The sequence below is a fragment of the Myotis davidii genome, unplaced genomic scaffold (assembly GCF_000327345.1).
Source record: "Myotis davidii unplaced genomic scaffold, ASM32734v1 scaffold6, whole genome shotgun sequence".
In the NCBI taxonomy this organism is placed as follows: Eukaryota; Metazoa; Chordata; class Mammalia; order Chiroptera; family Vespertilionidae; genus Myotis; species Myotis davidii.
In genome coordinates, this window is record NW_006383011.1 from 18105210 (window position 1) to 18118583 (window position 13374).

The following is a 13374-nucleotide window of genomic DNA, read 5'->3' on the forward strand; positions in this document are numbered from 1 at the left end:
CAGCCAAACTCTGGCTGGCCAAGAGGTATGTTACAACCCCTCATGAGCAAGGAGTTATCAGGGGTTAGGAATACATTGGAGAATTGCTGTTTCTAGTTGTGGGAGTTTTAAACGTCATTGGCATGAGTTTTCTAAACTTATTAGAGTATTTATCTTTTTAGAACTTTGGGTTGTGGTGAAGAAAGAAAAATATTTTCTTGACAATTTTTCTAAAGCTGCTGTGTGGCTGGGGGGCATGTAATATGGCTTTTTATCTCTCCACCAATCAGCTTATTTTTATTAATACCTGCTATGTGCCCAACCCTGTGTTAGATACATTTTGTTCTTCCTCCTGGCCATTGTTAGTTTATTCTAGAACAGGGGTGGGCAAACTTTTTGACTCGAGGGCCACAATGGGTTCTTAAACTGGACCGGAGGGCCGGAACAAAAGCATGGATGGAGTGTTTGTGTGAACTAATATAAATTCAAAGTAAACATCATTACATAAAAGGGTACGGTCTTTTTTTTTTTTTTTTTAGTTTTATTCATTTCAAATGGGCCGGATCCTGCCCACGGGCCGTAGTTTGCCCACGGCTGTTCTAGACCGTTCACACTTTTCTGTGTGAAAAACGGAGTGAAAGAATACAGTGGGGCCTTGACTTACGAGTTTAATTGCTTCCGAGACCGAGCTCGAGCTCGTTAAGGAGCTCGTTAAGGAGCTCGTTAACTCAAATTACTCTGTCAACTCAATGCAAAAAATCGGCCAAGAGACAGCTGGTATCTCAAAAAACTCATTCCTCGGGACACTCGTAAGTCAAGACCCCATTGTATCTCATTTACTTAATAGGAAATCCTCTCTGTAACACTGTGTTCAAATCACTGTCGGACAGTGATGTTGCGAGGACCCCCGGTGTGTCCTCTGTAAGTTCCAGCAGAGGCAGCCTAGTGGAGGACCACATGCTACCACATCTCATGCTGCGTATGTTGTGTTTGATTAAGAGTCAATATGTTGGTTGCCTAAAATAGTAGCCCCTTTTTAAATTTTTTTTAAAAATATGCTTTTGTTCACTTTTCTTGGGCTTCCCACCTTATATGGCAAAGCAACTGATGGGTAGTATGAGGCCTGCAATTCAGTGTAATTCAACAAAGTACTGTTGAGCACAGACTACACACTAACCTTTGTGTTAGGAGAGGTAGGGATGCAGATATAGAAGAACTAGTCCTGGCTTTAAGGAGCTCACATCCACAAGATGAAAAAGATGTGTAAATAATTTCCATCCTATATGGTAAGTATGATAACAAATATATGTAGTAGGTATAGAAATAGCCCAGAGGAGGGGCAGGGGAGATCCAGCATTGCACCCTTCAAGAGATGAGAGGAATTTTGCTAAGTGGCCAGGGCAGGGAGGGGCATTCTAGGCTCAGGTAATGTCCTAGGCAAAGACATGGCAGTATAAAGTGGCATGGTGAGTGTGGAGAACTCTTCTGGTTTAAGTATAAGGTACATGTGGCAGAAAATGAAGCTGACAAGCCCTGGCCAGAGTGACTCAGTTGGTTGAAGTGTTGTCTCATACACCAAAAGGTCGTGGGTTCAAGTCCCAAGTCGGGGCACATACCCAGGTTGTAGGTGTAATTCCTAGTTGGGGTAACCAGTCGATGTTTCTCTGTCACATCAATGTTTCTCCCCCTCTCCCTTCCTCTCTCTCTAAAATCAATAAAAACATATCCTTAAAAAACAAAAAAGAAAGGAAAGGTAGCTGAAGAAATACTTGAACCACACATTAAAAAATTCAAAAGGAAACGTTTAGTGAAAGGGAGCCAGTGAAGGATTTCTCCATGTGTGGATGTGACTCTCCATGTTTTCCTAAGCACCTGTAGCTTTGGGCAGGGATATTCATGAGAAAATTTTTAGTGTCTGAAATGCCAATAAAGTGATGATTAACCTCTCATTTTTAGTCCAATTTTTTCTCTCTCTCTTTTATTTAAAGAGTAGGCGTTAATGGCCCTAGCTGATTTGGCTCAGTGGATAGAGCATTGGCCTGCCGACTCCATTCCGGTCAAAGGCACGTGCCCAGGTTGCGGGGTTAATCCCCAGTAGAGGGCATGCAAGAGGCAGCCAATCAATGATTCTCTCTCATCATCGATGTTTCTATCTCTCTCTCGCTCTCTTCCTTCCTCTCTCTGAAATCAATAAAAGCATATTTTAAAAAAGAGTAGGAGTTGATGTACCATAAACCACTTACATGAGCCTAGTATCGTTTCACTTCTGTGTGGCTTCTGGACAACTTCCCCCCAGATGCTTTTTTCAGAACAGGGAACTGTTGATCACATTTGTGCTCTTCTCTATTCATAGGCCAGACCCTCTCGCTATTATTTCTAGGTTATCAGGAAGTCAGGGCTCTCCAGAAACCATGCAATTAAAACCCCTGCTTCCAGCCTGACTGGCCCAAGACAATACTGACTCTCCTCTTTGCTGAGGAAGGAGTTTCTGCCCCCTTAGTTTGCTATCCTTTCATGGGTTTCATAGAAGTTCTTCATTCACTGGCTTGATGGGCCAGTTCCTTCTGTTTGGATAGGGAGGAGGAGATAGAGTAGGAGACCAGCCATCTGAATGGACCTTCGTGTTGTGCAATGCCTGAAGATGGATGACAAAACTGAAGAAGTCCTTCTGGCCTCTCTTAACCTTCCCTGTGCTTCCAATGAAGTTTTCTAATCAGGCTTTTCATCATCGTCACCCCCACCCATTTTCTCTGATTTTTCTCCATGTGTTCCAGGCCTAGAAAACAAAGGCATGAATCACTGCAATTCACTGGGTTTCTACCTTCCTTGCTGAGAGTCCAGGAAAGCCACTTATTATGTTTCCAGTACAGTCAACACTTTATTATTCAAGTGTGAACTTTACACTTTGTGGGTGGTCTGTAGATGGTTCCTAACACCAGGCTTCCTCTTACTACCCAACACTTTTACCATATTAATCAGCATGTGTTCAGGACCTAAAATAACGTTCGGGAGGAAAACACATTGCCAGAACACAATGCATTCCAAAGCCATGGATCAGTTTTTCTGTATTATTCACACCATTGTCACAGTAACCTTGAGGTTCCTGCATAAGAAAGTATAGAATACGATATAAGTGACGAAGCCTCAGTCTGTCACATACCTGCCCTGTCCTTTAGGTCCTCTTGAGAGTGTTGCTACAGGAGGTGTTTGTCTGCGCTCACAGCTCCTTGCTCACATGAGCTCTGGGTCCTAGTGGCCCTTCTCAAAGCCAACCCTGTCTTCACATTCTCACCAGCCTTTCACGGGGAAGACTTTACAGGGCACAGTATTCCAGATTCCTCTGTTGAAGAGGCTCCTTTATGTCCCTCACAATTTACACATGAAAGAGGAATCAATGTTCCTTTGTGCCTCCTAAGGACTTCCTGTATCTTTTGATATAAGCTATGAAACATTAACGTTATTGGGGAAAAAAAGTGGGTTTAAATTTTTTTCCCCCTCTATTTGATCATCAGCCTGAGTTCATTCAGTCCAATAAGAACAAAAACATTAGCAAGGATGTCATTTATTTGTCCGTTTATGCCAAAAGAAGGGTATGTGTTTTTAAGTTCATTGGAGCCATTGGATAACCAATTCAGTTTTTAAAATTTTGACCTTGAAATTGGGGCACATAAAATAAAGACTTTTGTCATATATTTCTGTTTTGACTTTGCAAGATTAATAGGGATTTATATGAGGTGATTAAGCAATAGCCATGGAGTTGTTGGGGAATTTTGGGTGATGAATGGCCAGCTGGCAACATGGCCTGAGCGGAGGACTGGGCTTCTGCTCTTACAGGCCGCTTTTCATTCCAAGATGTCAAAGTCTTTATAGAAATCAGCTCATTAATCCTGCAAGTCCCCTCCTTTCCCTTTTTCCTCCATTCCTCCCTCCTCAATCTAGTTTACTGTCTCTCTCATGGTGCGAAGGCAGTTTACCATCTATTGGAGGAAAACTAAGCTGATCCAGGTCAGAAACAGTGAGAATAGGAGTCAGCCAACGTCCCAGATTGGCTGGCTGGGGGTGTCCCAGAGAGGAGTCAGCACAGTCCGGATCACAGCCCGTCTGTCCCCTGGCTGTTCGCAGGCTCCAGCTCCGCTGTCCCAGCTGGATCATAGGCTCTGCCTGAATAGGAAAGACTTTTTTAAAGTCTTGTCAAGCCCTGGCTTGTGTGCTCAGTAGTTAGGCATCAACCCGGCCACAAAAATGCACATACTTGGGTTGCAGGATGCATACAGGAGGCAACCAATCAATGTGTCTCACATCTCTCTCTCTCTTTCTCCCTCTCTCTTCCCTTCTTCCCTCCCTCCCTTCCACTCTAAAAAAAGCAATGAAAAAAATATCCCAGGTGAGGATTAACAACAACAACAACAATAATAGTAAAAAGCCCTGACAAGCAGGACTAAGAGGAAAAAAGATTTATTTACTTTGAGAAAATTACTATTACATAGGACTATTACAATTTTTACTAAAATGTAAAATTACTATTACATTTTTTTGATGTCAATTTGGTTATCTAGTGTTTCCTTCGGTTATAAAAAGAAAAAAAAATGTGTGGATGTGCTTTATTTTAATAAATGTGGTGAACTAAATGGTCTACCAGCCTATACAATGGATGATGGAAGTGATGAACAGGAAGAAAGACATGTCCTACTAAATTTTTTCATTTTTTTCTTGATTGTCAGTGTTGTATAAGCTTATCATAGAAAATTGGTCAAGTATAAAATTTGGACGAGAAGTGAATATAAGTCTAATCTTACTGACATGCAGAGGTTTTTGAACCTACTGATGCCAGGTCTGACCTCTGATTGTTTTGGTTTAGGGTGTTGCCCAAACGCCAAGAGATTCTAAAATGCAGTCAGATTGAGAACTGCTGATGTTTTCTTGTGCATTCTTGTGTCTCTCATCGTCCTGAGGGAGGGGGTCAAGGGATGAGTATTGGGTAAAATAGCAGTCATGCTAGAGGGCACTTGTATTTTTCTCCTGAGGCCAGTGATTCATTGGAGAAAGATGGGTTGACAGTTTCTCTAGCCTGCTACCCAGGACATGTAGCTGTTAAAACTTTAGTTCCACAGATGTGCCAGTGTGTGGGCCATACCATTGTTTCATATATGGGTGAATTTCTGAGGTTGGTTACCTAAGTTATGTCAATTGCTCTTAAAAATACCATTTAAACCTGATACTCTGTTGTGGTTGATTGTCCTGGAAGTTAATGGCCCATTTTCATTTTTTGAGGTGTTGCTTAAATAGAATAGATGATTCTTATATCACTTCATTCAACAAATACTGATTGAGCATATTAAATACAACAAATGTTTATTTAACCCACTACTTCATTGTAGCAAGGGCAACAAAACAGAGTCTTGTCAAATAGAATGATAGACCTAGAACTTTAGTACTGAAGGTTATTGTAGTCTATTCCCATCCCCATGTATATGGGAAAGGGCAGCCCAGAGAGGTCAGGAGAACTGCCCATCTCACACAGTTACCAGACAACAAGCATTTGTTGAGGACTTGGCTCCTTGCTTCTTGTTGGGCTCTTTGTATCGGGCCACATTTCCTCCCTCTTTCCAGACAGTGTTTTTATGTCAAGGCTTTGAATGGCGGTAACTTAAGCGTTCTTTAGAGCAGTGCTTCTCAGACCGTGGTATGCACATGAATCACCTAGGGATCTCCTAAAATGAAGACTTGCATTCAGTTGATCTAGGGTGGGGCCTGAGACCCTGCATTTCTGACAAGCTCCAGGCGATTCCAGTGTTGCTGGTTTGGGGACACAGTATGTATTTTGAGGGCCAAGGGTCAGAGTAGCAGGCACTGTGATCATTCAGCCCCCTCTTTGAAATACTCCCTACCTTTATACCCTCATTCTCAAGGGCCTGTGACTGGAGCTTGGAGCCACAGGATAGGACTGAGGCTACTGAAGGGGTCATCCCAGAATTGTTTCCCATCCACCTGGGATGACCTGCACTGAGGGACCGCATGACCCCACCGCTCTCCTAGGGAGTCCACACTCCTTTGTCTGGGCAGCCATCCCAATGGCCTCAGTGCCTGGGGTAGAACCAGTGCTTTGTTGGCATGCAGTAAGTATTTATCATTTTGAAAAATAACAGTCTGGTATTCTGGTGAGAAAAACAGGCTCTCAGGACTATAAGGACAGGTCCGAAGGTTACAAGGAAAGCAACCTTGGGAAATAAATTTTTGAATAAAACAGTGCTGATGCGGGGGAAGAGGTGGCGGAGGGAGCTGTTTGTTGAAGACCTAATCTTTGTACTATACCTAATGATTTGTTACCCCAAGTTCTTATTTGCAAGAATTCTTAACTATATGATCCATTCCCTTTCCTGTACTTAACTATATGATCTTAACTATATGATCCATTCCCCCTCAGTGTCCCTGATACTCCCTCCACGAGCTCCTCATTGCCCCAGTACATAGACTTCCAGTCACTTCTGCGTGTCCTTCCCTGTCCGTCCTCTCACCCATACTCTCATCTGTTCTCCCCATTTTCCCTCTTACATACTGATCCCCACTAAGCTGAGGGTCTGCCCCGTGAGGCCTGTGGATTTAAATGTGTGCGGAAAAATGCTTATGGAGACAAAGCCAGGGCTTGCTTTTGTGTGGCAATCCCAGTGCTTCCCCAGGGGGTCTGTGGCCAGCTGCAGAAGTTCTGGTTTAGGATTCTGTTTTGCTTTACAGCTGAAGACAGCATTTATTTTCTAACCACCAGATTTATTCACACAAGAGACTGCACTTCCCAGGCAGAAATACTGGGGTTTAGGTCTGATTCCACTGTCCCTTAGCCTTCCCAAATCCCTCGTGTCTCTTGGCCTGGTCCCCTCCCAAAGGAAAAGTCCCTCTATCGTCACTCCTCCACTCGAAATAGAGTCCTCTGTTCTTTGCCACAGCTGCAGGTTGCTGTTACTCCCATGCCATTGAAATGAATCCAGTCAAGAAGGATTGTTAAAATATTCAGATGATCATGTGGCATTTTAAGGCTATCATTTGTGGTCTCTGCCAATACTTTAAGGGAAGCAAGTCTGAACAGGGATGGTTAGTTACATAGCAAGTTTCCAGGCATTGCTGGGGGTTGGGTTTTGCTTTTGGTTTGTTTCTTCTTTACTCTTTCTTTTTCTTTTTTATCAAAATAAAAGTTTTCCCAGTATTCCCCTCCACTCCCTTTTTAAAAGTGCTTTTCTTTCAACCCCTCCAGATTTTATTGGAGAGGGAGATTCTCATGAGGACCCCTCTTTAATCCTCAAACTCAGCCCATTCAAAGTCTCCTTGAGCCTCATGCATATTTGAATGATGAGAGAAATGAAGTTGGTGTATTTTAGACCTCAGCTTGTTGACATTTGTTTGCTTCCCTTTCAGACTTCTCAGGAATGTTTAAGGTCATGATATCTTGGAATGAGATCCTGTTTGTATTTTTTAAAAACAGAGAGAAACATTAAGTTAGCATATTTTAACCCAAACCAATGGACAAGGTGAAAAACATTTTCATTACATAGTCCTTTTAAAAATATGTCAAGTCTCGCCCTGGCCCATGAGGCTCAATTGGTTGAAGCATCATCCCATGCACCAAAAGGTGGCAGCTTCGATTCCCGGTCAATCGATTCCCAGTCAGGGCACATATCCAGGTTGTAGGTCTGATCTCTGATGGGGCACAGACAAAATAATCTCTCTTTCTCTTTCTCTCTCTCTCTCAAAAAATAAAAAATATGTCAAGTCTTGAAAGAATAAGCTGTTAGAGAAGAAGTGAAGCTTAAGGATAAATGAGGTATTTCTTGTTGACAGGCTGAGCTTATGGAAACTAGTTGGTTAAGAGCAGTCAGAAGTGGTCAATATATTAAACTGAGCCTTTGAGCAAGTTGCCCAAGATCAAATTTTCTTGACACTGCAATTAAGACATAAAAATAACCCTTTAATGCATTGTACATCAAAAATTCAATCCCCAAATGCTGATGCTTTCTACTTTTGAATATAAAAATCTGCAAACCTAATCTGGAGATGATAATTAGTTCAGAAATTATCTGTTTTGCTCCACTTGTAGCTCTTGGCTTATTGGGGTATTGCTGTTGGAAGATATGTGCAATGTTGTCATTGCCCAGCTTTTAAGGGAGTACAGGCTTACAGTGTCTTCAACACATTTTCATAATATTATGTAAAACTCTAATACAGTGGAGGTTTTTCCTTTAGCATGTAACATGTTCCATCTTTTTTGATAAATCAATAGCTTGGTTACCTTTATTGAGCCATTCCCAATTAATTCAAGATCATTCATATTCACAAACAGTACAAAGCAAAGCACAGTGAGGAATATAGAGATGAATATTGTCCCTACTTCAAAAACAGAGTACATAAGACAGGTATGGATTTAATTGCTGTAAATAAGTAAGAATTTGTTAAATGCTGGCATGAGGCCAGAGTATGTTATGGGAGCCAGCTTGTGGGGGGTGGAATATCAAGGAAGTCTTCTAGGAGGAGGAAGGAGTCTTTCAAGGCTTGGTGAGATTCAACTGTTAGATAAGATTACTTTTCTTAGATTGGGGAATGAGTGAGGTTATACTGGTCTAGAACCTGTGTTGCTAAGTAAATTATGCTGGTCTCATTGCCCAAGTACACAGGAAGGAATCATAGTACAGTGCCCAGCTTGTGGGAACCACTTTAGACATCTATAATGGAGTCGCTATTAGTTATGTTCCAAACCAGTTGAAAAGAAAGCTTATCTATGTGAAACAACCAACATTTACGTCCTCGTAGAAGTTCTGATTCGATAGTACATAATAAGCATAAGAATTCAGACAAGAATGTGGACTTGGATAGTCAGGGAAGGCTTGCTAGGGTAGGTAGTATTTGAGATGGTTCTTAGAGCATGGGTGTGATTTGAAAAAACCAAAAGTGGTGGGAAAGAGCATTTCAAGATGGTGGACAACACGTGTGATGTCATACTGCAGAGAATGCATGTGCTATATGTGGGCCAGTGAGGAGACAGAGTGGAAGGAGACAAGCATGGTGTGTTTTGGCCAGCAGTACAAGCTCTGATAAGAGACCGGTTGTGGCAGGCCTTAAATGTCAGCCAGAGGAATTTGGACTTGATCCAAGACTTAAAAGGAAGTCAATAAACTCAAGCTAACACTGGCAAATAGGCTGCTATCTGCATACACATAAGATACCCTGCGGAGTGTATTAAAATTTCCCAGCCTCTCCCATGACCAACAAAATGTTTAGCCCTTCCTAGTGGTCAACAGAAGTCCCTGGAAACCCCTGTTGCCTACCTGGACAGTAGGTAATGGGAATAGAGATGCTGCTTGATACATCTTCTCAAAGTTGCTAAGAGGACCCTAGAACCACAGAATTTATAGCAGGAAAGGGAATCCTTTCTTCAAACAGAAGCTTAAGAGGAAGTTCAAGATATTGAAGATAGAAGAGATGGGAAATGTGCAGGCTGGGAGGGGGGCCATTGGTAACCCCAAAAGAGACTGACTCCCTATTTCAAAACAAGGATCTAATCCAAACCTGTATTTGTAGATAGGGAAATAAACACAAGGGGCAGGTGATTTCTTCCTACTTGTCAGATGTGGCTGGCCCTGGAGATGGCCCAAGTTAGGGATGTAAATAGCACATTTATTTTTTGCCTCTTGATCCACTTTCTTCCTCCATGCAGGTTGATCATCACATAGAAAATTCTGCAACCCATGCCTTGGGCTGCCCAAGGCCCTCTCCCTAGAGCTGCCCTCCCTGGGCAGCTACCCATGCTCTAGACCAGCGGTTGCCAACCTTTCGGACCTCACGGACCACCAGTGGTCTGCGGACCACCGGTTTGCGACCACTGCTCTAGACCTTGCCACTCTCAGCTGGCTGGCTGCTGCTTGATCTGACCAACAAATCATGCTAACATGTTACTAAGTCCTAATATCTAAATAAATTCAGTCTCCTGGGTCAGCCACTTGTTTTTTCAGTAGCGGTCTTTTGGAGACCATACCTTTAACTGAAGTCAGTAACTCTGAGTGCAGGTTTCAGGGAACACCCAGACATGGCCGGAGGACTTCTGTAGGCCTCACTTGGCCTCCTGCTCCCCTGCCCTCTTATGAGCTGACTCAGCCTTGGCACATTTGCTCTACATGGCCAGGCTTCAGGCTGCCTCCAGGAGGCTTGTCGGGCATGTGGGCTGGTGTTATGTGAATGGGCCAGGGCAGTGGCTTTGAGAGAGACCCTCCAAAGCCTGCTGTCCTCCTGCTAGTAATGCCCAGACTTCCTTGGCCAAAGGACTGGCCCACGCAACTTCAGGAGCTTCTTCCAGGTCTCCATCCCTGAACCAAAAGGGACCCTCATCAGCCCAAGGTCCTCTGCTCCTGGGCGACTACAGGGAGGGTCACTTGGAGAGGCACTCAGTGGGTGGGAAAGCCTCTAGCCTGTGAATGCACCTTCTGAATTTGAGGAGAGGCAGAGTACACTCAAGTTTAGCAGGTCTGGGTTCTGGTCCCGGCTCAGCTACTTAACCAGTGATGTGTGGCCTGTAATTTGGGGTCGGGGCAGGGGGCTCAGTGTTTATCTGTCAAGTGAGATGCTCTAAAATGACAGTGTGAAATAGATGAGGGCAGAGAGGGACATAGTAAGTAATGGGTAGGAAAGTATAAAAGAGCTAGACATGGAAATATCTATTGTCAAATAATTAAATCTTTATCAATATAATCGGCCATGTTGAAAATAGGCCTTTGTTGATCTCACAGAAGCAGCTGTGCTCGGAGCCTTGCCCTTCACCAGCCTGGCTACCAGGACATAACACTGGAGCATGAGGCCGCAAACCAAAATACACTTGTTTGGCACAGCGTCTCACTTTTCATCTGATTGTGTTTGGGACACGCAGATACAATTTGTCTGGAAAGCCTTGATGCTATTCTTGGTTGTTGCCCTGATTTTGAGTAGGTCACTTGAGCTGTATGAGCTACTTTGTGGATTTGTAAAAATAGGAATAATAATGCCCTTTAATAATATTTTTCTTCTTACAAAGATAAAACAGGAATCTTTTTTGAAGATATAACTTTTAATAAAGTGAAGTTGATGTTATTTTATCATTATTACTCTTATGGCCAGGGCTAATGTCCAAGCGTATACTTTGCCGGGTTCACATTAGCACAGTTCTGTTGACTATGCTGTTTGAAATTCTCATCTTCTGTCCTGGCTGGGTGGCTCAGTTGGTTGAAGCATCATCCCATACACCAAAAGGTTGCGGGTTCAATTCCTGGTCAGAGCACATACCTAGGTTGCAGGCTTGATCCCCAGTTGGGGTGTGTACCAGAGGCAACTGATCAATGTTTCTCTTTCACATGATGTTTCTCTCTGCCTCCCCTCCCCAATTCGTCTCTCTCTACAAAGCGATGGAAACATATCCTTGGGTGAGGATTAAAAATAAAATTCTCACCTTTTCATGCAGGTTCTAGAAGTTTTCATTAACCTCACTTATTTATCTTTTTTATAATCCTGGGGAGAAAGTAAGGTTTGAAAAGAAAGGGGACTTCTGTTAGCATTTTATATAATAACTGAAGCTATATATCCTCCAAGTCCCAAACTGTACAATAAAAGTTCTCTTGGATACTACTTTTCTCCCATAATTCCTAGCACATAGCTTATTAAGTTATTAACCAGCAATTTCTCTGGCAGCATATTAAACTTAACTTTTAAACAAGTCACAGAGGGGGAGAAACATGCATCTCTCATAAAAGGAATAAAAAACATACACCCTCTAAAAAGGTTTCCCCAGGCTTTGAACAAATCCCAAGTCCCACACAAGGTCTCTTTTTCCTCATTCTCTGCACATACTTGAGTGTTAGTACATTAATGAGAAAAAGATGCCCCATAGAATGATGGAAAAATATGAGGCCTCTAGGGTGTGGGAGGCTCCCTGGGGGCCCTCAGAAAAAGCAGGTGACCCCAACTGGAGGGAAAGGCAAAGCCTGGGCATTGAGGTTGTGGGCTCCTCATAGGCAGTGGCATTCCCAGGGAAAAAGTGGCTGTGACTTCAACCCAGACCCAAGCAGTACCTCCTGCATGCTGCCTGGGCCAGGCTGAGGGGCACCCGGGACACTGGTAACGTGGTTAAGGCCCTCTATTTCCAGACTCCATCCCCCGGGAATAAACGCTGCTTTTCCCGGGGAAGCCACTGGTGCTCCCTAGTGCATGGCTGGGACATTGGGTTCCTTCCTGGACAGACTCACAGCTCATGTTTCTTGCTTTGTACATGGCAGCTCCGTAAGAATTCCCTGTAAGTTGGTCAACCACCAGAGCAGGGCACGAACATGGCTTCACTTTTAAAGGAAAATCCAAGTAGGAGGGCTCCGGGGCAGCTTATACATGTGTGTTATGAGTATAAACACTTGAAAAGCTTCAGACCAAGAAAGGCTGGGTGGAAGTTGGAGCATAACCTACATGTGCAGCTTTGCCATCCCCCCGCCCCAGGGAGGGCGAGGTAAACGAGCAGACCCGGGTAGCCAGCCAGGCCCGGCATGCCACTGCCAGCTGGCCCCGTGTGCAGATCTAAATTCTGGATGTCACAGTGGGGGAAAATAACTTTTTAAAAATATATATTCTGCAATTCATGACCATTTGGCATCTCGGTTTAAACAAACCCCCTATTGTTTCTCTAAGAATGCCATATGATTGTTACTTGGCTGGGGGCTGTGGTAAAAATGGAAATCAGAAGGGAGAGAGGGGTTCTCTTTGTGTAGTTTACACTTCCACATTTATATGGCTGAATGTGGCCTGCATCAGAGACGTACCTCCTGGCTCCTAACCGCAGCAGCTCTTCCTTTTATAACCAAATGGAAGGAGAGGCAGCGTCTGGCTTGTGGACAGCTACCACTGCAGAGACTTGAGCTGCCTACACTACAGAGATGGCAGCAGGATCTTGGGAGACCAGAGGAAGTAGTGAGTAGTCAGCACAATGTCCTCGGTCAAGTCAGCCATTCAGAGTGCCCTCGGAGGCTGTTTCCTAGAGGACCGGCATGGCTGAGTTTTTTGGGGGGTGTGTGTGTGTGTGTTTAACTTGATTTCGGAGAGGGGGAGAGAGAGAGAGAAACGTCAACGATAAGAGAGAATCATTGATTGGCTGCCTCCCGCACACCACATACTGGTGATCAAGCCCACAACCCAGGCATGTGCCCGGACCGGGAATTGAACCATGACCTCCTGGCTCAGAAGTAGATGCTCAACCACTGAGCCATGCCAACAGGGCTTGACTGAGCTTTAAATAAAGGAAATGGTGGCTGGACATTGTCAAGTGGCGGGGTTCATGGGAGCCTGTATAGACTGTCTTTCCCTCTCCCTCTCCTACCACTTACCCTTGATCATTCTTTTTCTCTT

General features: G+C 43.8%; 1 protein-coding gene across 1 annotated transcript in view; it reads left to right on the forward strand.

The window, feature by feature from the left end:
- Window positions 1-13374, forward strand: part of THADA (thyroid adenoma associated) — a 306833-nt gene that overhangs the window by 212397 nt on the left and 81062 nt on the right. Inside the window, exon 31 of the mRNA XM_006778691.2 lies at window positions 4-25. Coding sequence (XP_006778754.1) covers window positions 4-25 — 22 coding nt within the window. The remainder of the gene's footprint in view (window positions 1-3; window positions 26-13374) is intronic.